This window comes from Lissotriton vulgaris, chromosome 9 (genome assembly GCF_964263255.1).
Source record: "Lissotriton vulgaris chromosome 9, aLisVul1.2, whole genome shotgun sequence".
NCBI classification, from domain to species: domain Eukaryota; kingdom Metazoa; phylum Chordata; class Amphibia; order Caudata; family Salamandridae; genus Lissotriton; species Lissotriton vulgaris.
Genome location: NC_141697.1, coordinates 277,393,952 through 277,418,996, shown reverse-complemented (window position 1 = coordinate 277,418,996; position 25,045 = coordinate 277,393,952). Strand labels below are relative to the sequence as shown.

At 49.6% G+C, this 25,045-nt stretch overlaps 1 protein-coding gene across 1 annotated transcript in view; it reads left to right on the top strand.

Moving 5' to 3' along the window:
- Positions 1–25,045, top strand: part of SPTLC2 (serine palmitoyltransferase long chain base subunit 2) — a 425,361-nt gene that overhangs the window by 146,165 nt on the left and 254,151 nt on the right. Inside the window, exon 2 of the mRNA XM_086937562.1 lies at positions 935–1,129. Within this exon, the coding sequence (XP_086793688.1) occupies positions 935–1,129 (195 nt within the window). The remainder of the gene's footprint in view (positions 1–934; positions 1,130–25,045) is intronic.

The following is a 25,045-nucleotide window of genomic DNA, read 5'->3' as shown; positions in this document are numbered from 1 at the left end:
CTTCAGGTTTATTGTCTCACATGTGTGGTGTGGGCGCGGCTTACCGCTTCAGCAAACAAATTTACCATTAAAAAAGGCAGAAATGCCTCAATATTGTATTTGCCGGTCACCTCTTAGCAGAGGTCTATATCCTTCTCATTCAGTGCCCTGCCCCAACATTATAAGTGTTTGGCCATTCCCAAAAATGATTAAACAGTTAAGGTTTTTTCCGCCAACGTGTACGTGAAATTGTAAGTATCCTCTCTCTTTAGCCAGAGACCGTTTTGATCTGGTTTGAAAAATCTGTTTAGTACATATTCTGTTGCACAAGTTGATGGTCCCTGGAGAAGAATCTGGACAGTGTTGAAACAGTTCAAAGGTGTGGCCTCGGCAACATTAACCACTATTGCGTTTGACGCCAGGGAGTATGTGAGCAGCTGACTACATCTTATATGAATTAAATTTAAATTGTTGTCCGGTATTACAGAATTGGTGCAGGCTTCAAAGGCTGATTATTGTTAGACAGAGAAGGAGAATAGTTTGTTTATCCTCGTTTGATGCTTCCCTCTGCTGTTCTGAAGGAAAAAAATGTGCCATAGTACGATGGGCTTCATTCCTTTCTCATATGGATTTTAATGTATTTTTAGAATTCTATAACTTTGGAATCGGTTAAGTAATTTAAATCCTATAGCTCATATGGGCAAATGGTAATTTCGAGTGATTAGCAAGGTACCTGCCATGATCCCAAAAAGTACTGTTTTTGCCTAGTTGTTCATTATTTATAATGGTGACATAACCCTAGTATGTTCACATGATGAAGAACGAAATCTTAGCTAGTCTGTCTAACAAAGTGTCTTTATTAAGTGTCCGTTCTGTAGTAGGCATCAAGAGCCACTCAACCCCTTATCTCCTCACGGGTCATGCCTCATTCTTGTTTTTTTCTTCTCTCCTTTAGGTCCATCATGTTCCAGAAAAAGTCCGGATGTACAAGAGACCATTCGTGGAAAACTATGAAGAGACACCGATGCTGGTGGCTGTGCTCACATACATGGGCTACGGCATCCTGACACTCTTTGGCTACCTAAGGGACTTCATGAGAGCATGGAAGATTGAGGTGTGTCATAATGCCACCGAAAGAGAAGAACAGAAGGTAATCTCTGCTACAAAAGTTTTTATGTTTGGTGACAGACCTGCTAGATTAAAACGAAAGCAAAAATCTTATCACACTCTAGCTCCTGGGCTGCCATAGAATCAGTTTAGATCAGCATTAGTGCATTGCCAAGACATCTCATTCATAGTATTAGTGAGGTACCAAGAAATCGGGCAGTCTGAGCCCTTAAGACAATGAGACAACAAAATCTTCCTGTCCGGGCCTTTAGTGCTGGTAATGTCCTTGGGATGACATGGGGGCTAGATATTGTAATGTCCATGCCCCCTAGTACTGTGAAGGTCAAAAGAGTCTGTCTGTGCGCCTCTGCCAGGGTAGGACCATGGAATCCTACCTTAAATATCCCTGTATTTGACCAAGGCATAATGCTGTCTGTGTTCCTGATCAGTGCTGCAACAGGGATTCCTCTTGTCTGATCACCTAGGCCGAAGCAGAACAAAGTAATCCTGTTGCCCGAGGCCTTGCAGCATTACTGGGCCCAGAAACCTTGCTGCCAATAACCAGTGGCCATGCAGAATTACGTTCATTATCACTCTGGTAAACCTAGGGAATGTCAGCCTTCTGCTGCTGTGGTAGTCACTGTTCAAATCAGACTGATGAAGTAAATAATTCCAAAAAAGAAATACTTGCGTTTGGTAAAATTATGACTCGCTAGCCGCCTGGCCTGATGATCTGGGATCACCACCTAAATGATCAAACCAGTGAGTTGAGCTGGACAGGGCTCATCACGGCGGCTCGAGGGAGCGCATCAAACTTTGTGGGGTGCAGTGACATTCCCAGCAATCCGGAAAGAAGGGAGGTCGGGGGCACATGACAATGGCATACTGATCACCGTCTGAAGTACATTCATGCACGCAATGACCTGCGGACCTTCGGAGCTCTGACCTGCGGACCTTCGGAGCTCTGACCTGCGGACCTTCGGAGCTCTGACCTGCCGACCTTCGGAGCTCTGACCTGCGGACCTTCGGAGCTCTGACCTGCGGACCTTCGGAGCTCTGACCTGCGGACCTTCGGAGCTCTGACCTGCCGACCTTCGGAGCTCTGACCTGCCGACCTTCGGAGCTCTGACCTGCCGACCTTCGGAGCTCTGACCTGCCGACCTTCGGAGCTCTGACCTGCCGACCTTCGGAGCTCTGACCTGCCGACCTTCGGAGCTCTGACCTGCCGACCTTCGGAGCTCTGACCTGCCGACCTTCGGAGCTCTGACCTGCCGACCTTCGGAGCTCTGACCTGCCGACCTTCGGAGCTCTGACCTGCCGACCTTCGGAGCTCTGACCTGCCGACCTTCGGGGCTCTGACCTGCCGACCTTCGGGGCTCTGACCTGCCGACCTTCGGGGCTCTGACCTGCGGACCTTCGGGGCTCTGACCTGCGGACCTTCGGGGCTCTGACCTGCGGACCTTCGGGGCTCTGACCTGCGGACCTTCGGGGCTCTGACCTGCGGACCTTCGGGGCTCTGACCTGCGGACCTTCGGGACTCTGACCTGCGGACCTTCGGGACTCTGACCTGCGGACCTTCGGGACTCTGACCTGCGGACCTTCGGGACTCTGACCTGCGGACCTTCGGGACTCTGACCTGCGGACCTTCGGGACTCTGACCTGCGGACCTTCGGGACTCTGACCTGCGGACCTTCGGGACTCTGACCTGCGGACCTTCGGGACTCTGACCTGCGGACCTTCGGGACTCTGACCTGCGGACCTTCGGGACTCTGACCTGCGGACCTTCGGGACTCTGACCTGCGGACCTTCGGGACTCTGACCTGCGGACCTTCGGGACTCTGACCTGCGGACCTTCGGGACTCTGACCTGCGGACCTTCGGGACTCTGACCTGCGGACCTTCGGGACTCTGACCTGCGGACCTTCGGGACTCTGACCTGCGGACCTTCGGGACTCTGACCTGCGGACCTTCGGGACTCTGACCTGCGGACCTTCGGGACTCTGACCTGCGGACCTTCGGGACTCTGACCTGCGGACCTTCGGGACTCTGACCTGCGGACCTTCGGGACTCTGACCTGCGGACCTTCGGGACTCTGACCTGCGGACCTTCGGGACTCTGACCTGCGGACCTTCGGGACTCTGACCTGCGGACCTTCGGGACTCTGACCTGCGGACCTTCGGGACTCTGACCTGCGGACCTTCGGGACTCTGACCTGCGGACCTTCGGGACTCTGACCTGCGGACCTTCGGGACTCTGACCTGCGGACCTTCGGGACTCTGACCTGCGGACCTTCGGGACTCTGACCTGCGGACCTTCGGGACTCTGACCTGCGGACCTTCGGGACTCTGACCTGCGGACCTTCGGGACTCTGACCTGCGGACCTTCGGGACTCTGACCTGCGGACCTTCGGGACTCTGACCTGCGGACCTTCGGGACTCTGACCTGCGGACCTTCGGGACTCTGACCTGCGGACCTTCGGGACTCTGACCTGCGGACCTTCGGGACTCTGACCTGCGGACCTTCGGGACCCTGACCTGCGGACCTTCGGGACCCTGACCTGCGGACCTTCGGGACCCTGACCTGCGGACCTTCGGGACCCTGACCTGCGGACCTTCGGGACTCTGACCTGCGGACCTTCGGGACTCTGACCTGCGGACCTTCGGGGCTCTGACCTGCGGACCTTCGGGGCTCTGACCTGCGGACCTTCGGGGCTCTGACCTGCGGACCTTCGGGGCTCTGACCTGCGGACCTTCGGGGCTCTGACCTGCGGACCTTCGGGGCTCTGACCTGCGGACCTTCGGGGCTCTGACCTGCGGACCTTCGGGGCTCTGACCTGCGGACCTTCGGGGCTCTGACCTGCGGACCTTCGGGGCTCTGACCTGCGGACCTTCGGGGCTCTGACCTGCGGACCTTCGGGGCTCTGACCTGCGGACCTTCGGGGCTCTGACCTGCGGACCTTCGGGGCTCTGACCTGCGGACCTTCGGGGCTCTGACCTGCGGACCTTCGGGGCTCTGACCTGCGGACCTTCGGGGCTCTGACCTGCGGACCTTCGGGGCTCTGACCTGCGGACCTTCGGGGCTCTGACCTGCGGACCTTCGGGGCTCTGACCTGCGGACCTTCGGGGCTCTGACCTGCGGACCTTCGGGGCTCTGACCTGCGGACCTTCGGGGCTCTGACCTGCGGACCTTCGGGGCTCTGACCTGCGGACCTTCGGGGCTCTGACCTGCGGACCTTCGGGGCTCTGACCTGCGGACCTTCGGGGCTCTGACCTGCGGACCTTCGGGGCTCTGACCTGCGGACCTTCGGGGCTCTGACCTGCGGACCTTCGGGGCTCTGACCTGCGGACCTTCGGGGCTCTGACCTGCGGACCTTCGGGGCTCTGACCTGCGGACCTTCGGGGCTCTGACCTGCGGACCTTCGGGGCTCTGACCTGCGGACCTTCGGGGCTCTGACCTGCGGACCTTCGGGGCTCTGACCTGCGGACCTTCGGGGCTCTGACCTGCGGACCTTCGGGGCTCTGACCTGCGGACCTTCGGGGCTCTGACCTGCGGACCTTCGGGGCTCTGACCTGCGGACCTTCGGGGCTCTGACCTGCGGACCTTCGGGGCTCTGACCTGCGGACCTTCGGGGCTCTGACCTGCGGACCTTCGGGGCTCTGACCTGCGGACCTTCGGGGCTCTGACCTGCGGACCTTCGGGGCTCTGACCTGCGGACCTTCGGGGCTCTGACCTGCGGACCTTCGGGGCTCTGACCTGCGGACCTTCGGGGCTCTGACCTGCGGACCTTCGGGGCTCTGACCTGCGGACCTTCGGGGCTCTGACCTGCGGACCTTCGGGGCTCTGACCTGCGGACCTTCGGGGCTCTGACCTGCGGACCTTCGGGGCTCTGACCTGCGGACCTTCGGGGCTCTGACCTGCGGACCTTCGGGGCTCTGACCTGCGGACCTTCGGGGCTCTGACCTGCGGACCTTCGGGGCTCTGACCTGCGGACCTTCGGGGCTCTGACCTGCGGACCTTCGGGGCTCTGACCTGCGGACCTTCGGGGCTCTGACCTGCGGACCTTCGGGGCTCTGACCTGCGGACCTTCGGGGCTCTGACCTGCGGACCTTCGGGGCTCTGACCTGCGGACCTTCGGGGCTCTGACCTGCGGACCTTCGGGGCTCTGACCTGCGGACCTTCGGGGCTCTGACCTGCGGACCTTCGGGGCTCTGACCTGCGGACCTTCGGGGCTCTGACCTGCGGACCTTCGGGGCTCTGACCTGCGGACCTTCGGGGCTCTGACCTGCGGACCTTCGGGGCTCTGACCTGCGGACCTTCGGGGCTCTGACCTGCGGACCTTCGGGGCTCTGACCTGCGGACCTTCGGGGCTCTGACCTGCGGACCTTCGGGGCTCTGACCTGCGGACCTTCGGGGCTCTGACCTGCGGACCTTCGGGGCTCTGACCTGCGGACCTTCGGGGCTCTGACCTGCGGACCTTTGGGGCTCTGACCTGCGGACCTTTGGGGCTCTGACCTGCGGACCTTTGGGGCTCTGACCTGCGGACCTTTGGGGCTCTGACCTGCGGACCTTTGGGGCTCTGACCTGCGGACCTTTGGGGCTCTGACCTGCGGACCTTTGGGGCTCTGACCTGCGGACCTTTGGGGCTCTGACCTGCGGACCTTTGGGGCTCTGACCTGCGGACCTTTGGGGCTCTGACCTGCGGACCTTTGGGGCTCTGACCTGCGGACCTTTGGGGCTCTGACCTGCGGACCTTTGGGGCTCTGACCTGCGGACCTTTGGGGCTCTGACCTGCGGACCTTTGGGGCTCTGACCTGCGGACCTTTGGGGCTCTGACCTGCGGACCTTTGGGGCTCTGACCTGCGGACCTTCGGGGCTCTCCCCGGCGCCCCGGTGAGCAGAGACCGGGCAATGAACCAGGAGAACATCGGGTGCTGGTGAGGAGCCCTGAACACGCTCCGAAGGTAGGAGATATTAGACTTGCCACTGCCTGCAGTAGCTGAGCCTGGCCGGCCCCTGGGCATTCCACCGCTGCACCGGTGATGGACTGCGCACCTCCGGCTCCCCGGGAGGCGAAGTTGAGGATCCCGGTAACACCAGGAACTGAGAAGCCCTCCGGATGGCCCAGGGAGTAGGAGCAGCAATGCCGCCTCTGCTGCCTTTAATAGAGGCCCTGGATGCGTACCTAGACAGAAGATTGCAAGCCTGTCCCTGCCTGCAATAGAGATGACCGGCCGGCCTTTGTGCCTTCTCCGCTGCGCTGCTGACCAGCATCGGAGCTCTGGGCCCCCACTGGTGTCTCAGGCGACGGAGTTGAGACCAGCAGACCTGAGGGCACCAGGAGCACTGTAGAGGCCCTGATGGTCGACCTGACGGGGGGAAAGTAAATCCACACCTACCTGCAATCTATGCACGGCAAATCCGAATATGCCTTAAAAGTTCCCATTATTGCCATATCTCCAGCCCAATTCCGATTTTTGATATTGCTTGTGTCAGTGTACGCCAGTGTGGATGTTGCCTCTCCATAATTGCCGATCTTGAAATGGCGATGGCTCCCATCTAATTTACATATTTCGAGCGAGTCCGTATTTCACTCGCTGAGCTGATCCTACATACTTTTGGTTTTCTATAAATGCTCCCCAAGGTCAGGTCTGTAATGAGAGGCATGAGGGCCACCATGATTTTGTGGAAAGCAAATTTTTAAGCCCTCCCTGTTACTACCTGTTAATTCCTTGCCTGACCCCAAGATGGCGGCCACACTGTTCCCTACCACATCGTGCTACTCCTCTGAGAAAAAACCAGACTCAGAACAGACCTCTGAACACATCTCCCATCCGTCCTACCCGACAGGATATCAAATCTGTGAACCTACTTCTGACTGTGGAGACCTAGCTTTTTGGCTGATGCCCGGTGGAGCTACTTGATAGCTATAGAGGAGATGAGCTGTGGACACCAACCCCCCCCCCCCCCCTCCCTCCATCCTCCATCCCCCGGCCGTCACCTACCCAGACGGACATTGGGCAGACCTTACTTCGTCTTTGTTGTACTGTCCCTCCTACCCTTTACTCTACCCACTTTCTCCTTTACGCTCCATTTATCTCTCCTCTTTTCTCTCTAATTGTTTTCTCACTGAGACCTTGCCGCTTGACTGAAACCCGGTGGAGCTACCTGATAGCTATAGAGGAGATGGGCTGTGGACTCTTTCGCCTTTTTCTCATTTGTTCCGGGTCAAAGACTAGTGATGAAAAATAAGTACATGTCACAAAAAAATGTGTACCAACCAGTGATCAACATCTGCAACTTCTGGAACAAATAAAGCCCTAGTGGAAGGTCATTTGGCCAGAGTAGTGGGACTACGCTTGCTTATAAACGAGGCTTGGTAGTCTACTTGTGAAATTCCTTTCTGGTCAAAGTGTGGGTCGGTCTTTGACTGTCAAAGTATAACTATATTGTTCAGAATCGCATTTCGCAAAGCGAAACCTCCCATGTTAAACTTATTTCTTAAGATCTGGTTATTTATTTGAATCTGTCGGTGGCACTTGTTTAACTCTGTTTGTTATTTTATTCTCCGTCTGCTGCAAGACATCCAGATCTTTGTTTCACAATGGGTTAAGAGCTAGCAGAAGGAGCAGATCTGTCCCGAATGCTCTAAACAAAAGATAAGACCTAGTCTACTGGTCCCACTACCCCTCTTGTTTCGACCTTCCCTAGCACTTACAAATATCTATCACACAAACCTCCTTCTTCGTCTCATTCCATGCACCCTTTGACACCTGCGGACTGGGTGCCCTTATTCCGTGTAAAATACTTGAGAAACAAATTGTTCACATGCAAGTAGATGGAGTTATTTGCCTGTTGCCCAGGGTTGTGATGGGGCCAGTTAGCTCCAGACCGAGCGAGTTCCTTCAAAAGATATTGAACTCTCACGCTTTTAAGACTGATACAAGGTGCCCACCCCCTTTTTGTTGGCTTTCACACAACACACCAGCACAGGTCCTACTTAGACTCTCGCTCCGCCCTAGTGTTAAGCCCTAGGTGTGTGCATGCTCTTGCCTTCGCACACGCAGCATGTTGTAAGGGTGCCCTGTGGTTGATTGAAATAATCTTCAGAATGAAAGGTGTGCAGTTACTTGCTCATGAGATTTAGACTATTCGATGATTAACGCTTGCAGTGACAGTTTCTTGATGCACTGTCTTTTGAACAGCTAGCTGAACCAAACGTGGGGCTGTTTCCAAACATAATTTCGACCATTGTCGGTGTTGCTCTTTTGTCTACAATCGATCAGGGAAAGTTAGCTTGTGACAGGAGGCAAGACAATTCTGCAAGATAACTGTTCTGTAGTAGGGGATCTCTGTGTATAGTCATAATCTAGTGAATAGTCCCGCCCATGTGCGTGGACCCCGGAGCAATCAAAAATAATCTCTTAAGGTGTCGAAAAATGCAGAACTGCACAGACACTTAAGAGAGAATTAAAGACCGACAATGCAGCCTATATAAACAGGCTACACTGTCCAGTACTTCAACTAGAAATTCCACCACAAATCCACTAACAGCAAAGTCTGTCTAGATTTCCCTTGCTTCAGCAGCAAAAAACCTCTGGAATGATAGAGAGGAAGACATGGACAGAGAAGCCCCATAGGCTGCCATTATGTGGCTCAAAACAGGATACTGTGCCTTTAAGAGAACTTTCCAGAACTTCACAGTATCCCAGAATGCACTGCAGGTCCCTTTTACTTTCAGTTCTTTTTTCCGGCTCCTGCAAGCAGGACCCTGGAGCATTGAGCTCTCCCTTTTCAAGGGTTTATTGGTGATTTTTCACTTGAGTGCTTTTCTAAAGTACTTTGGTGCCTTTCTTCCTGTTAATCCTTTGGTGCACTCTTTGATTGTCAATATGCCTGCATTATTTGACAAATGTCCAGAGTGCTCCAGGAAGAAGGCCAAATCGGATCCTCATGAGGTGTGTATCCTCTGCCTTCCCTCTTCCCATGTCCCAGAGGAGTGTGTCATTTGTCAGGGCTTCTCTGGCAGGACCCTGAAGGATGGAAAGAAGATCAGGCTTCAGGGCCTTGAGGAAAGAAGGCTGAAGGGGCAAGGTGGGTCTGGAGGGGCTTTCTCTGCCCGTGCTGGGGCCTCTGGGGGGGCTCCCCAGGGGCAGGAAGACCAGCAAGTGTCCCCATTCTCCGTCTGGGTCGATTTGCACCGACTACGGCGTCGAGAGGGATGACTGCAGTCTGTTCCCCGTCTCCCCAGGGCTCTGGGTCGAAGCGACGTCGACGCTCGACGTCGAGGGAACTGAACAGACTGCCGTAGAGGTCTCCTGTGATGATTTTGTCGTCCTCGTCGGAGTCTTTGTCGAGAGGACCGGCGTCTGTGCTCGCCGTCGAGTCGACACCGCCGTTCGCTGTTGGCGAAAAGGAGAAGGTCGTCGTCAAGGGGATCCTCGACGTCGAAGAGAAGATAGCCGTCGAGGCGAAGGAGGCCGCCGTCGAGGCACCGACGCTCGCCATCCGGCCGCCGTTCTTCGACACCGAAGAGACGTGGAAGGAGGTCTGGTGCCAGGAGTCACTCTAGCATGCGCCAGATACCTATGGGAGGTTCGCCAACGTCCCAGGCTGGAAAGCAAGGTGGATCACCGGGTTCGGTGTACTCCATGGTGTATACGCCGCCGCAGAAGCCGGTTACGCCCCCGCCTCCATTACCGAGGGGGCTCCCTCCGCGGGCCCCTACTCCTCCTCCGCTACCACCCCTTCCACCGCATTCTCAATCTCTACCTCAACCTCAGCTGCCAGCAGACAAGCTGCCTCCGATCCCTCCGAGGTCGGTCTCACTGCCCTGATATCCGACTCCTCCCAAGGGGACCCCTCAGCAGAAGGCCCCGGCCAAACCAAAGTCGCCCGCCCCTGTGGAACCGGCGGATCGAGCACAGCCAAGGAGGTTACGATCACGCTCCGGACGGAGGGGGAGATTGAAGAGTCTGCATAGATCCTCCACCAGGTCAAGACGGCGCCATAGGAGGTGCGGATCGAGGTCCCGCACGGACTCCTCCAGGACCTATTCACCGACCTTGTCTGAATCCCCGGGGACAAGGGTGTCTCCGGTGGACGACATCCGCACGTTCCAGGATGTTCTCCTGAGGGGGGCAGCGAAATTGGGAATCACGGTGACGGCTCCAACACCCACGAGGTCCGTGATATTTGAGACGCTTCACACGAAGCATTTGTCTCGCCCTTTGCTACCGCTAGTACCTGGGTTGGTAGAGCCCGCGAAGGAGCTGTTCCTCACGCCAGCAGTGGTGAAGGCCACTCCCTCCTGACTTCTGAAGAAGTACAGGGCCTGGGATTTGGACCCAGCTTTTCTACGGATAGACCCGGTTCCGGACTCTGTTATAGTGACAGCGGCCAGGAAGCTACATTTTACCTCCCAGTCTTGGACCGTACTGCCTGATAAGGAGAGTCGATGGATTGACTCAGCAGGCAGGAAGGCTTGTGGGGCGGCATCCACGGCCATGAAGGCCTCCAGCGATGCAGCTTTGCTAAGGTGGTATGACCGTGCCCTGTGGGAATCCCTTCAAGAGTTCACGGAACTCCTGCCATGAGATAAGAGGGAGGACTTCCAGGAGATCCTCAAGGAGGGGATGCTGGTTTCGAACCAGGTCATCAGCGCGGCTGCGGATGTCTTTCTTTTGGCTGCCCATGGGTACTCTCATGGGATCAACCAGCGGCGCCATGCTTGGCTCAGGCTCACATCACTCATGCCGGAGGCCCAGCAGCGGGTGGCCAATCTGCCCTTCTCTGGGGAAACCCTGTTCAGCAAGCATGCTGACGATGAGATGGCTCGCATGAAGGCGGAGGCAGAGACCCTGACGGCGGTGGGCTTGGAGTAGCCCAAAGAAAAGAAGGCCTACCGCCCGTTCCAGAGATGGTTCGGTGCACAGGACAGAGGGCGAGGACAAACTTCGGGACAGCAGCAGCAACAACAGCAGCAGTTCCGGAGACCCTTCCAAAAGCGCCAGAAGGGTAGAGGGGGCCAGCAGTCCTCTACAGCGAACAAGGGCCCGGCTGGGTCTCAACCCTGAGCGGTTACTTCCCCCACATCCGTTACCCGCTCCGGTGGGGGGAAGCGTTCAATTTTTTCTGGCAGAGTGGAGAAAAATTACTCGGGACAAGTGGGTGCTGAATATTGTTGGCAATGGATACAGTCTTCGGTTCACCAGCCCGCCTCCATCAATTCCTCCGGTCAGCTCGCAGTTTCAGCTGCGCGAGCTCCAGGCAGAGGCCGATATCCTGTTAAGGAAAAGGGCGATAGAAGACGTACCTCTGTCTCAAAGAGGAAGAGGTCTGTACTCCTGGTTCTTCCTGGTTTGCAAAAAGGACAAGAATGAGTTCAGGCCCATTCTGGATTTGCGACAGGCAAACAAGTGGATTTGCAGAGAAGTTTTGCATGCTGTCGTTGCATCAGATTTATCCTCAGTTGCAACAGGGAGACTGGCTATGTGCTATAGACCTACAAGATGCGTACTTCCATGTGCCCATTGCACACAAACACAGGAAGTTTCTGTGATTCCAAGTCGGCGCCAATCATTATCAGTACACAGTACTGCCATTCGGACTGAAGTCTGCGCCCAGAACATTCTCGAAGTGCATGGCAGTGGTAGCAGCACACCTAAGGAAGAACAAGGTGTTTGTCTACCCGTACCTGGACGATTGGTTGATCAAGGGCTCCTCCTTCTCTGAAGCTCAAGCACACTTCCAGAAGATGTGCGTTCTCTTGAACAAGCTGGGGTTGCACATCAACATGTCCAAGTCTGTCCCGACTCCGGTCCAGTACATTCAGTACTTTAGAGCCACCATCAAGACGCTGTCAGCAAGCGTGTCTCCTTCGGAGGAGCAGCGATTTTCGCTCCTTCGGAAGGCTCAGGCTCTTATGACCACTCCATCTACAACCGTGAGGACGGTGTCTTCTCTACTTGGATCGATGGCCTCTTGCATCTTCCTAACGCCACACGCACGACTGCACATGAGACCGTTGCAGGAGTGCTTGGAGGATCAGTGGGATCAGAGGAAAGGGTCTTGGGACGACAAGACATGACTGTCTCTGCATGCTCTTCAGTCTCTGAAGTGGTGGTGTTCAGCGGAGAATCTCCTCAGAGGGGTTCCCTTCCACAAGGACATTCCCGCACAGGCGATCATGACAGATGCGTCTCTCCACGGCTGGGGAGCGCACTCCGGAGACTTACAGATTCAAGGGCCTTGGTCTCCGTCGGAGTCCACGTTCCACATCAACTTCCTGGAACTCAGACCTGTTCTTTTGGCACTGAAGGCCTTTCATCCGTCCTTTCAAACCAACTCTCTGCTTGTATAGACGGACAATACGACCACGATGTATTACCTCAACAAGCAGGGGGGCTCGAGATCACGCACTCTGTCGCAGGAGGCGCAGGCGATCTGGCCGTGGCTTCTGGCCAGAGGACTGACAATAACGGCTACCCGTCTACCAGGTGTGCAGAATGTTCATGCCGACGCACTGAGCAGACTGATTCAGGAAAACCACGAATGGGTCATAAACAACGAAGTACTAGGAGAAGTCTTCGCAAGGTGGGGGACACCAGACATAGATCTGTTCGCCACCGCCGAAAACAGCAAATGCCGAGACTTCGCCTCCAGGTACTACCAGCAGGGGACGCTGGGGAATGCACTATGGATCAACTGGTCGAACAGCTATCTGTACGCTTTTCCACCCATTCCCCTGATTCCGGCGGTGCTCATCAAGCTTCCCCAGTCCAGGGCGCGGATGATCCTGATTGCCCCGGAATGGCCCAGGCAGTGGTGGTTCACGGACCTGCTTCACCGGTCTCTCCTTCCTCACATACGGCTGCCGTGCAGGCCGGACCTTCTCACGAAGTTCGGGGGGCAGATGTTGCACCCCAATCTCTCGTCTTTGAGTTTGGCGGCATGGCTCCTGAGAGAGTGCAATATGGCCATTCGAATCTACCTGAAGATTGCATGGTCATACTGAAGGAGGCTAAGCGACCTTCCACTCGGACTTCCTATGCTTACAAGTGGAAGAGGTCCAAAAATTATGACCCGACGACGTGTAAGGAAGATGTCATCATTCCATATCTTCTGCATCTGGCGCAATCTGGCCTTAATGTCCATTCCATTAAGGTTCATCTTGTTGCGCTGACTGCCTACAGGAAATGCCCTTCACAGACTTCCTTCTTTCAGATCCATGTGATCAAAGATTTTTTGGAAGGCTTGAAGAAAGTGTTCCCTCCTGTGCGTCTTCCTTCGCCTTCATGGGAATTAAATGTGGTGCTGTCCAGATTGATGAAGGAGCCTTTTGAACCTATTCATAACGCTTCGTTGCAGCACCTGTCCTGGAAGGCGGCGTTCCTCGTGGCCATCACATCGGCCCGCAGGGTGAGTGAAATTCAGGCGTTGTGTTGCCAAGAACCTTGTACTGTATTTCATGCTGCTAAGGTTGTTATGCGTAGTCACACTAAATTTCTTCCCAAGGTTATTTCTGATTTTCATGTCAACCAGACCATAACTTTGCCTACGTTTTTTCAGAATCCTTCCTCTCCAGCGGAAAGGTCGCTGCATTCCCTGGATGTTAGGAGGGTGTTGAAATTTTATCTGGATAAGACCAAGGATATTCGTAGATCAGACCAATTGTTTTTCAATTATGGATCAGTCAGGACGGGTCTTGCTACCTCTAAACAGTCCATCTCTAGGTGGATTGTGTCCTGCATACAACTGTGTTACCAAAAGGCTAATAAGACCTTAGGGGGTAAACCTAAGGCTCATTCCACCTGGGGCAAAGCTGCCACGACGGCTTTGCTCCGTAATGTTCCGATTGCAGAAATCTGCAGGGCAGCCACTTTGAAGTCGGTCCATACCTTTGCTAAGCATTACTGCCTGGACACTGATGCCAGGGCAGACGCTCCGCTTGGGCAGGCTTTGCTGCCAAATCTGTTCGCACAATAGTGGTGTTATTTCTCGTTTCTCCACCGCCGCTTTGGTGTGGGTATGGGCTTGCCATTCTATTCACTAGATTATGACTATACACAGAGATCCCCTACTACAGAAGGAGTAGTTTCTGTCCTGTAACTCCAGTTCTGTAGTAGGGGAATCTCTGTTATAGTCATAAGCGCCCGCCCTCCTCCCAGGTGGAGAGAGATATTCATGTAAGGAATGCTACAGGTCTGGCGTGTTACGCCTTCAAAAAGAACTGAAAGTAAAAGGGACCTGCAGTGCATTCTGGGATACTGTGAAGTTTTGGAAAGTTCTCTTAAAGGCACAGTATCCTGTTTTGAGCCACATAATGGCAGCCTATGGGGCTTGTCTGTCCATGTCTTCCTCTCTATCATTCCAGAGGGTTTTTGCTGCTGAAGCAAGGGAAATCTGGACAGACTTTGCGGTTTGTGGATTTTTGGTGGAATTTCTAGTTGAAGTACTGGACAGTGTAGCCTGTTTATATAGGCTGCATTATCTGTCTTTAATTCTCCCTTAAGTGTCTGTGCAGTTCTGCATTTTTCAACACCTTAAGAGATTATTTTTGATTGCTCCGGGGTCCACGCACATGGGCGGGACTATTCACTAGATTATGACTATAACCGAGATACCCCTACTACAGTACTGGAGTTACAGGACAGAAACTACTCCTTATTGTTCAACTCAAGCGCTCATATTGCTATATGTGGTACAGCAGGCAATATCAAGCTAACAATAGGGTTGTTGGCGTGTACTTATGCGTTTCATATGTCTTTTAAAAAAATGTTTTAACAGCTCTCCTTTCTTGTCAATATAAGACTACATGGCTTTTACAAACCTATTCACATGGCTGGAATGTGGCTTATCGGCTCACTTACTTTTGTCTGCCTGTTTTCGTCCAGTGGACTCCACGTTTGTGATCTCACTAGAGAAGGATTTATGTTTTTGGTCCAGCAGCTCCTACACCTGTCCATTGTTAAGAGTGACTACCTGGAGGCATGAAAGGTTCCATTAAATTCTCTTGCGCTGTAATGAAAAATCTGTTGAATGCCAAGTTACTGGGGCATACCATAACGTATCCATGGTAAACATACCATACTATGCAAGACAGGCCAGACCAGATCATACAATGACGGGCCATACCATGCACACGACAGACCAAACCATACTATATACCATACGAAAGTTATCAGTCATATTAGATTATATTTTATATTATATAATGATATAATATATTAACCTTTTTGTACAAAAGTTGCACAACATGGCTAAAGTAAAGATTGACAAAGCCAATAGATCTTGCACAGGTGAGACCTATTGGTTTTTACCAATGCTTGTTTCTGTTCTAAATGGATCTGTTTCCCAAACTCCGCTACGACATAAACAGTCACTGTAGCATAAGATGGGAATTCCCCCTCCATGTTATCCTTAATGGGGTTTCCCATTTGCACAGCTCTTGGACCATCCGTTAAGGTTGGGTAAATTCACATTCATGTTCCCTAGGCGGTGCACACAATATTACATTGTTAAGAACCAGTTGGCAGCCTTAGTGGCTGTCCTCCAAGATATGCCGAACAACAACAAGCCATCTGTACTACGTTTGTCCTGTGCTTACAGATTCCAGTAGCCTCCTATGTGTCTTGGTTTGGCAGTGGTCTGGAAACAGTAGAAAATCCAAGTGTCATCAAAGATTTGTTTTTCTGGAGTTGTATGGCCCAAATGTCAGCTTTTTATCATTCTTTCTAGTGTTGACTGTTCTACACGTGTACTAAACCCCATTTTATTTTAAGAAGTTATTCTTTGACTGGACGTTGTTAATTAAGTGTAATAGTTGTACCTTGTACTGTTTCCGGGAAGTTACTGCTCTTCCAATAAGCCTGGTCTGTTCGACCAGAGCTGAACTAAAGGGAACCTTGTTTAGCTTTTGCTACAGGAATACGTAGAAATAAGGCTTGGTTGGGAGCTTGTACCGGTTTCCTAAAACACTACTGGGCACTACGAGTACTAAGTTCTGGAAAAAAAGAAGCTGGTCAAACAATTATAATTGAGGCCTTCTCAAAACTTAAGCTTTCCGATCTTCAATGGTAGTGCTTAGCATGGCAGATCTCCGTTACACTCCGACACTTCACCCTACTCAAGAGCCTTTCCACTCTCTATTCTTGTCACTGTGGAATGCATAAACTTTAAACTTGTTTGGCAGTATCTGGTTCTCAAGATTTGTGGTAGATGGAATGTCTCGATACTCCAGAGTGGTCCGCAGTAGGTGATGAAAGAAGCTCACCAGCATTTGGTAAGTCAAGACTTACATGGTGGGGAGGCACTCTCTGTACATCACTGCGAGTCGTGTGGTTGATACGGGCTATCACCTTATTCAGCTGAAATTAGCTAGCTTGCCACCTTGTTGTGTAGTGAGTATTGCGTCTTTTAGTTACTGGGACGGTGAAGGCCTTTCTGTGCCAGACTTTGAAATTATAATTATTTCACTACTGCTCCTACCTTTGTATGCTCCTGAGGTGAGCTGCAGTCTCTCATAACTTAATCCCAGCCATGCATGGTATCCCCATCATCTGGCGTTTCTTCCTGTTCTTTGCGTTAGATCTTGACTCCTTTTTGAATCCGTGGTACATCCCTTCTACTGACCTCTTGAGTGGCAAAATGGATGCTAGAGGTAGGTGCTATAGTGCTTAAGGACAAACTGTGGACATCCTCCAAGCCAGGCAGTGGTGAGTGTCGTCCTCTTACCTTGTTACCCCCTTGAAGCATCCTTTGTTCCTTTGGGGCACTGTAGAGCAGTGTTGAAAACTTCTCTGGGGTAGTTACTGAGGGGTGATGGGCTCCATCAGTTGTGTATTAGCTGGGAACACTGGGATATGACATTCTTGGTGTTGCCCTCTGTAATATGTAAAGGGGAGGTAATTTTCGATTACTTCCCGGTCACAGTACTTGGAAGAACTGCCTGAAAGACTCTTGTAGTGTTGTGGGGTGAGCTAGGTTGAAGTCCACAAAGGATGTTAAGGAGATTTGGTGCTACCTCTGGACTTGCTTGATGTCACTACTGTATAATCGGATGTAGTAGCTGTTAGTTTATCCATTTTTTGGGGGTTATGCCATTATTATGGGTTTTTTAATATTACGGATTTTTTTTGTTGTCATGTGATTTTGCTTAGTCTTTTTGGTCTTGTGCATGATGTTTTTGATACCCCTGGACATGCGGTTACAATTGAACAGCGCAATGGTGCGTGATAAAGACACTGGTACACATGCTCATCAGCGCAGCGACCGGTGCTAAACTACAACAATTAATATTTCCTCCCTTGTGGTTTTAAGTTTAGATTGGCTGTTCAGTATTGGGTTCTCTCTTCTTTATAGCGCACGTTTACATAGAAAAAACATCTATAGGATTTTTAGAAAAAAAAAATAACCCTAGGCTAGAGGAAACTTTCATGCTAAAAAAAACAGGAAATCTAGGGATGTGTAATACAAGGAACCACTACAGCGTGGGCCCTTTTTGAATTTAATATATTTCATGAATCTAAAGAGCAATTTAGCATTTTTCCTATTTGGGCCAAACCAGGAAACGGATATGCTCCAATGCAGAAAGCATCCAGGAACGACTGCTTTTGAAAGGCTCGAGTCAATTAATTTGTTTTTGCTCCTCTACATACTACATGGGATATTATACGCAGTAGTTTGTTGCTCATTTATATTAACTATTGGGTACAATAGGATATACTGCTAGAAGAGAAATGTAATTAATTATTCCCTATTCCACCGTGAAGGTGGTTTATTGTGAACAAGGGTGATAAATGTACAACCATGTGAGAGATGCAGGGGGTTGCATGGTGATAACAAAACGTGTGTTGGTTTGACCAACTAGTTCTGTGGAAGACAAATATTGCTTGCTGCACATAAAGATGAGCGGGGTTTGTTTGAATAAGAAACACTACATTTAATATTGCGTGGTTATAAAATTCCATGTTTGCCCTGAGGAGTGTTATAAATTGACACAAGCTGGAATGCGTCAAAACCACGAAGGGAGCCAAACCTAATAAAAAACAAAAATGATGGCCTATGTTGAATAATTCTTTGTGCAGTAATTCTTTGTGCAACAATTATCGGGAGAAAATAATACCCTCGTTTTTTGTTGCCTCTAATTTGCAACTCTCATACACTACAATAACTGTTTATTTTAATTGTTTTGAGAAGGATTATCAGCATTTACTGTCTTTAATAGTTTTCTTTTGTACAGTAATTGAAGAGTAAAGGTAAAATGAACTGATAACATATAGCCCCCTCGTGTATTTCTTTTATCTAAAGGCTAAAACAAATGTCAGAGTTAATCGGTTTAGATTACTTTTAAGAGCAGTAAGATTGGATTTCTGTTATGATTAAATAGGATAAATCTGTCCCCTGATGTCAATATTACATTAAATTATATTTGCTTATTCTCATGGATGCTTTTAACTTCAGATTCCTGACCTTAGAGTTATACCCCAGACACCACACTAGATACAGATGATTTTTTCAGCAATGCTCCTGTGCCTGCCAATAACTACAGCTCCCTTCTCCTGATGTCAGTTTCTTTCTCTCCATGCCCTCGGACACCGTCCAGAGCTCCTCTCCGACCTTTATCTATCTTCCAATGACTTCAGACAACTGTTCCAACTCCGGTATAGATAACTCTGGCTCGGGATCCACCCTGGTCCCTTTCGCTGATCCTGATAAAACAGGCACGATTGATGACCCGACACCCATGTGGGACCCTGAACCGAAGTCAGCCTAAGCTTGACCAGTGTCGCGACTAGTAGTTAGGCAGCCCAAATCTAATTCGGTACCTCTACTAGAGTGCAGTTATAAGAGGCTCCATTTTCTTTTTGATTGAAACTATGATCCTGTGCCAGAGCGGAGTGTACTCCAGAAAACTGATGATGATGGTGAAGATAAAGGGGTTATCACAAAGCAAAACAGTTATGGTATATTTTCGCCTGCACACCGTTTTTCCCTTGTGTTGTTAAGTATGCGCACTCTCTTGGGTTAACCGAAAATACCCAAGGATATACATATAATCAAACTAAGTTAATCAGATAGCGCGGATTGCTGTGCGAGAAATATTGTCAGCAGCCTGTGTGAATGTGTGCTGCTTTCACGAGCTGCTCTATTTTAAAAATTGCTTTATTTTAAAAAATTGTCACATCGCTGTTAATTCACTTTGCCAAGCCTTTAGAAATTTACTTTTTCCGCATACCTGCACATAAAACTTGCCCCTCATCTCGCATTTTCAGCGAGAATCGGGTATCGCCGTGTCTTCTCCGTGCCATCTTGGGGGAGGATTGTTGTTTCCCCCAGGGTCGTGCTCGGCCAAATTTATAGTACATCACGGAGTACCACAGGGCCCCGCGACAAGGCCTATCCTCTTTAATATCTATCTGCGTCTTCCGTCCCCATGATTAGATCCTTTGGAATCGACCTGGTCAACTATGCAGATGACACTCAATTGGTGTTCTCCGTGGAAGGAAAACAAGCGGTATCTATGGATACTTTGGAGTGCATGTGTCAGACTGCTGGTTGGCTCAGGGAAAACACCTTACAGTTCAACGAGGGGAAAACAGAGGTGGTGTTCTGTCCTGCTGCTAGAGTGTCCCGTCCTCTACCGGCAGAATTCAAGCTCACCCCTGAGGATGAACCTCAGACCCCTGCTAAAACAGTGCGTAACCTGGGGTTCCTGGTGGATGGCAATCTCCAAATGGAGTCACAGGTCAATAAAACCATCAGTGTCTGTCTCCCTACTGCGCTTGCTACAGAAGATCCTTCCTCTACTACCAAATGACTCTCGTTCCTTGGTAGTGAGGAGCATAATCTTAAGTAGACTGGACTATTGCAATTCCCTATACTTAGGAGCACAGCAATATATTTTGCAGGGGTTGCAGAGAGTCCAGTTTATGGCCGCAAAGCTGGTGCTTAAGAGACCCCGTCGGTCTTCCACAGCTTTGGCCTTGAGTGATCTTCACTGGCTGCCTATTAAGGAGAGAATCTGCTTTAAACCTCTCTGCATGGTCTATAAAGCGGTCCATTATCTGGGACCTGTCCTCTGCAGGAGAGATTCACCTGGTATAATCCCGGGAGGCAGCTTTGCTCCTCCAGTGCTAATTTGATCTCGGCAAAAAGGTTCAAGAGATCAAGGTTGGGAGGCAGAGCATTTGGTGTGGCAGCTGCGCGCCTATGGAATGAGCTGCCCCAGAATCTTAGATAGTTTAGCTCACTGACGAGCTTCAGGAAGAGCCTGAAAACCTAGCTGTTCCCTAGGAGCAAACATTAGTTCTTCTCACGGCTAGCTATCTTCGCCGTTACATTGGCTTTCTTCATTCTAAGCGCCAGGATACCCTTAGGTTGACAGTTTCGGGCTTTAGAAGTATCCACTTCACTTCACAACCATAGTGTTTACAGGAGTCCAAAAAGATATCTTTCACATACTAGTGTTTGTGGTCCAATTTATAACGAAACTCATGACGGCAGAAGATCATATATTACACAACATCCTTCTTGGTCCCTTTTCATCAATTTTTATTCATGATTCTCAAGTAAAAACAAGATGCCATATCCAGGATGAACAGCTTACGCGTTTTGTCCCTATTCGTTTGGGACTTCTTCAGGGCTGTTAAACATAAAAACAAATAAACAAACCATACATTAAAAAGACAAACAGACGCAAATCCTATAATAATAGCAACAAATCCCCTGAGGGGAGACCTCATTTAGATCTGTACCTCGTAGTTCATTGAACATCTAACAGTGTGGTGTCTTCTTAAAAGGGTAAACGCCAGATTCTAGCCTATGTCTGTTTTTGGTGGGACTTACCCCTGCCCCTTATGGATAGAATAGCCCTCACAAAAAGGATCTTGTAGCCAAGAGGCCTCTACGTGCTCCAGGGCACACTCTATGCGATTTCTAAACATTATTTCCGCACCATTGACAGCCTTGTGATAGACCTGTTTGGGGTAACTAACAGAAGCATGTGGGGTTGCCTACTCTTAGGTGGACCTGGGGGTGGGGGGCCTAGAGGTTCCCCATTTAGAACTATATTATATGGCAGCACACCTAAAGCACGTGGTCCACAGGTTGGGTGCCAAGGATAATTGGGAGAAGCAACTACTAAAGGGCACCTATGGCTTCCACTTCACTGTTGTTTCCTTCCTTTCTTTCCTTTCAGAGTCCAGAACAGTGTCCACGAGGTGACCAGTGCAGTCGGCTCCGAGTACACTGCTCTGTACTCGGAGGACACGAGTGAGCCATAAAACACCCTTCGGGATTACTTACAAAGTGACCTATATATTACGGGTCAGTCTTATATCTGTTCAACTAACCGTAAAAGAACTGAACTTATGGAGCTTACGATTTATTGATATCTTTGGATTACATTACGGACATCTTGAAATATCTTGGAAATCACATATAAATGGATGCTGTTTATGGATTAAAGTACATCGCCTAGAAACTGATGAGGCGTTATTCTAGTCTAATGCCCTGACGAAGTCATTTGGTAACCAGACCAAGACGAAACATGTGTTGGCAGGCAGCGGCTATTGTATGCTTTCTTGGTGAAGATTGGATTTTCCTAAGAATGGATAATAAATGAAGATAAAACGAAGACACTGTGGAAAAAAATCATTTTTTGTGGACTTGATACTGGGACTGTGATACTGAAAAGAAACTAGCTCAGGATATATGTTTATTTTCTCAAGACTAACTATTGAGCCCCGGCTAGCCTCTCAGTAAAAGCCCAATCAGACCTAAATATGAACAATAATATTCAATATCTAAGGTAAAATACTCACACTTGGTCTCTTTAACATTGTGCATGACCTCCTTCCACCACTAAGCCCTGGTGCAAGACTGGCCCTGTCAAAAGACTCAGGGCTGTGTATTAACTACGCAAGACAGGAACTGGCAGCACATGGGTTTGAAAACTGAATGAGTTGTAGAACCACTCCTATGTTGAGAGAACAAGCTAAAAAATTAGGAATCTTTACAGTGGATCCCCAATCTCATAATATAGGAGCATAGGAAAACAAAGCCTGGCCAAAAATGAAGCCGTATGGTCACATCTAGCGCTGTACATTTCCTCAATGTCTGCACTCCATCCAGTATACCTGAAAAAAACCTTTCAGGTCTGATAATCATGCTAGTTTGATCAATTATATATTATTAAATCTAGACTCCTGGTGCTTTATTGACGTGAAAGTTGAAAGAAGAATCAAGTGACCAAAGCCCATTATTAGTGAAAACGCCATTTACCCAAAGCATAGCCTGTATGCCTAAAACTAAGGTGCTTCTAGAGAGACACATGCTGGCTGCAATTTCCTTACCTTGCTGTGAACTGGGGTATGAGAGTATCCTCTTGTTTTTGGATTGGTCTCCCTTTTGTTGCTGTTTTTTTCTTTCTTACCTTATTTGAATACATTTTTTACACAACCACTACTTATTCCTATTTTTGGGAGCTCTTTCTGTTACTATATCTTGTGTACTTATCACCCTTTTGGCACCATCAGTGTCCGTCTTAGAAGTTATTTCCTGTTGCATTTGGTTCTATCTGTAACAAGTTATTATGAAGTGTTTTCGTTCAGATTTGCCTATCTTGCTTATAGCTTATCTTAGTGAACCAGACCCATCAATTATAACACTCCTCTTGCAGTCTATTAGTATTGATTGTATCGCCTCTGGTAATTCCCCAAGTTTAGCTAAGTTTGCTGAGCAGCTGCAGGGTTCATTTAAAGTGGGCCGGTTAGTTTTTCAATGCTCTTCTTACTACCTCTTCTATAGCCTGCATTCTTTTATATATGGTTTATCGATGTTTTCTACAGGATCCCATTTGGGACTTTGACTTCAGTGTCTTTGTGGTTGGAGTCCCTGCTGTTCTATTTAAGGTTTTGCACATTGCTCTCATTTCGGTGAGGATCTGTAAATGTAAATGTATAGGCATTTATATAGCGCACTACTTACCCGGAGGGTCCCAAGGCGCTTCGACCGCTGCGAAACCCTTCCTGGCTTCCCTGAGAGATGGTCCCTTAATGGGTATCTCCAGGGTGAGACCAGGCATCCCCGGCGGTCTGGTGGGGCCGTTAGTGAAGATGAGGCAAGCTAATGCCCAGAGTTGCCGAGTGTGATCGCTGATCAGAGTGGGCACCGAGGCGAGAGAATTATCGAGCCCGCTGACCCTGGTCCAGAAACCTGCCGCGCCGGGAATCGAACCCTGGTCCCGGGCCGTCCTCTGCTCTCGGGTCTGCCGCCTCTAACCAGTGAGCCACACTACTTCACTCTGTTGAGTTGGTGGAGTTTTCGATATCACATGATTTTGTTTATTGAGGCCATGTTCATCATGTGGGGGACTTACGCAGGGTTCTATCTAAGAGCCGAGTGGTAGTAAAGTGGGCAATACGAAAGGAAAGACGAGCATCCACCTTGTCCAAATCTTCCTCCTTATTCATTTGAAATGAGTTGTTGCTAGTTAGATTCGCAGCACTTTTAATTCAGTTGGGAATATATTAGCAAGATTATAAGAACCTCTCCCTCTAAAGTTGACTGAGAACTAAACAAGGGTTGGGAATGTAATGTTTTGCTTCCGCAGGTGCCTTATGAATTTCGGCAGTTGGTATATTGTTAGCAGTAGCTCAGGTTGTGAAACGTTGAGTGCTGGTAAATGTCCACAGATTTGAAAATGCAGTCAATGATTGAGCAAACTTTGTTTTAAGTCTAGTCTAGGCATAATCTGGTGGGTGAATAGGGTTCAGTGTTGCTTGTACTCCGTCAGAATTGCAGATTACATCTTGAGTTGAGTTTAAGGTACTTAAGTCAGGGATGCTGTTGTAGATCATTTTTTAAATAGTAATGTTATTTATTTAGTGATGGTACTTTTGGTTTAGATTGTGATGCCAAAGAATGTGACTAAACAATTGTTGTAAGTCCTCACTTGCAGAAAGGCCCCGAGTAAGTGAGGCTTCAGTGAGAGTTACGGTTGGAGAAGCCGCTTCACTTCTCCCTTCTGGTCATTCCCCTTTCCAGGTTTAGTTTTTTGACGTTAAAGTTTACAGTTACTGTATTTAGTACTGCACTTAGTTTGTGAGGTGCTCTAGCTTCTTTCCTGTCATGTCCTGTTTTGGCCAACATTCCTGGTCGAGAGCTTGTTGTTTTCATGGTTTCTATATATCAAATGGCAGACAACACTGATTGTGGTCTACCTTCTGGTGCTAGAAGATTGGATACCTGCGTGATTGGATTGGCTTTGCCCAAGCAATTACCCTGTTCTTTTGATTAAAGCATAGGGATTATAGCAACCAGCTTAATTCGATTTCATTTTCAGGTTTGCTTCCCTGGTAGCATGCTCTTATTACCGTTTATACTTTAATGCCTACTGCTAAACTTTAATTCTTACCTGGACTACAGCAAAAGTAATTAAATTGAATAAGTTGTGTTCAATGGTAATGGGAACGTAGAGGGCTAGTGGTAATAGTGGTCCGCTGGGCTAGGAAATTCTGGTGCTCTCCTTAATCTTTTCTTTGCCCACTCATGGTTTTATTGTTAGTTGTTTGGTTGTCAGTTAATTGTCTATTACTCTGTGCTACTCAAAGATGGGCACAATACAGTGTTTATTCTCCGGGTTTATAGTGCGGGCAAGGGTACGAGCGGTCCTGGGTGTTTATACAGTCAGCTGCGACAATCTGCTTCCGCTGGGAGAATGTGTGATAGCATGACATCAAACAATCGGTCTCACAAATTAGCGACTCTCTGAATCAGCAGAGAATGAGACAGTCCTCCAGCCACCAGAAATCTAGATCAATCATAACCGTCTCCAAAGAGGAAACTAATTGAAAAAATGTAGAGATGTCTTGGAGACCCTTCATACTAGGCGTCCCTTAACCAGGTTTGCCCAACTTACCAAAATCAATATTGTGGCATCACTTTCAGTTCTCTATAGC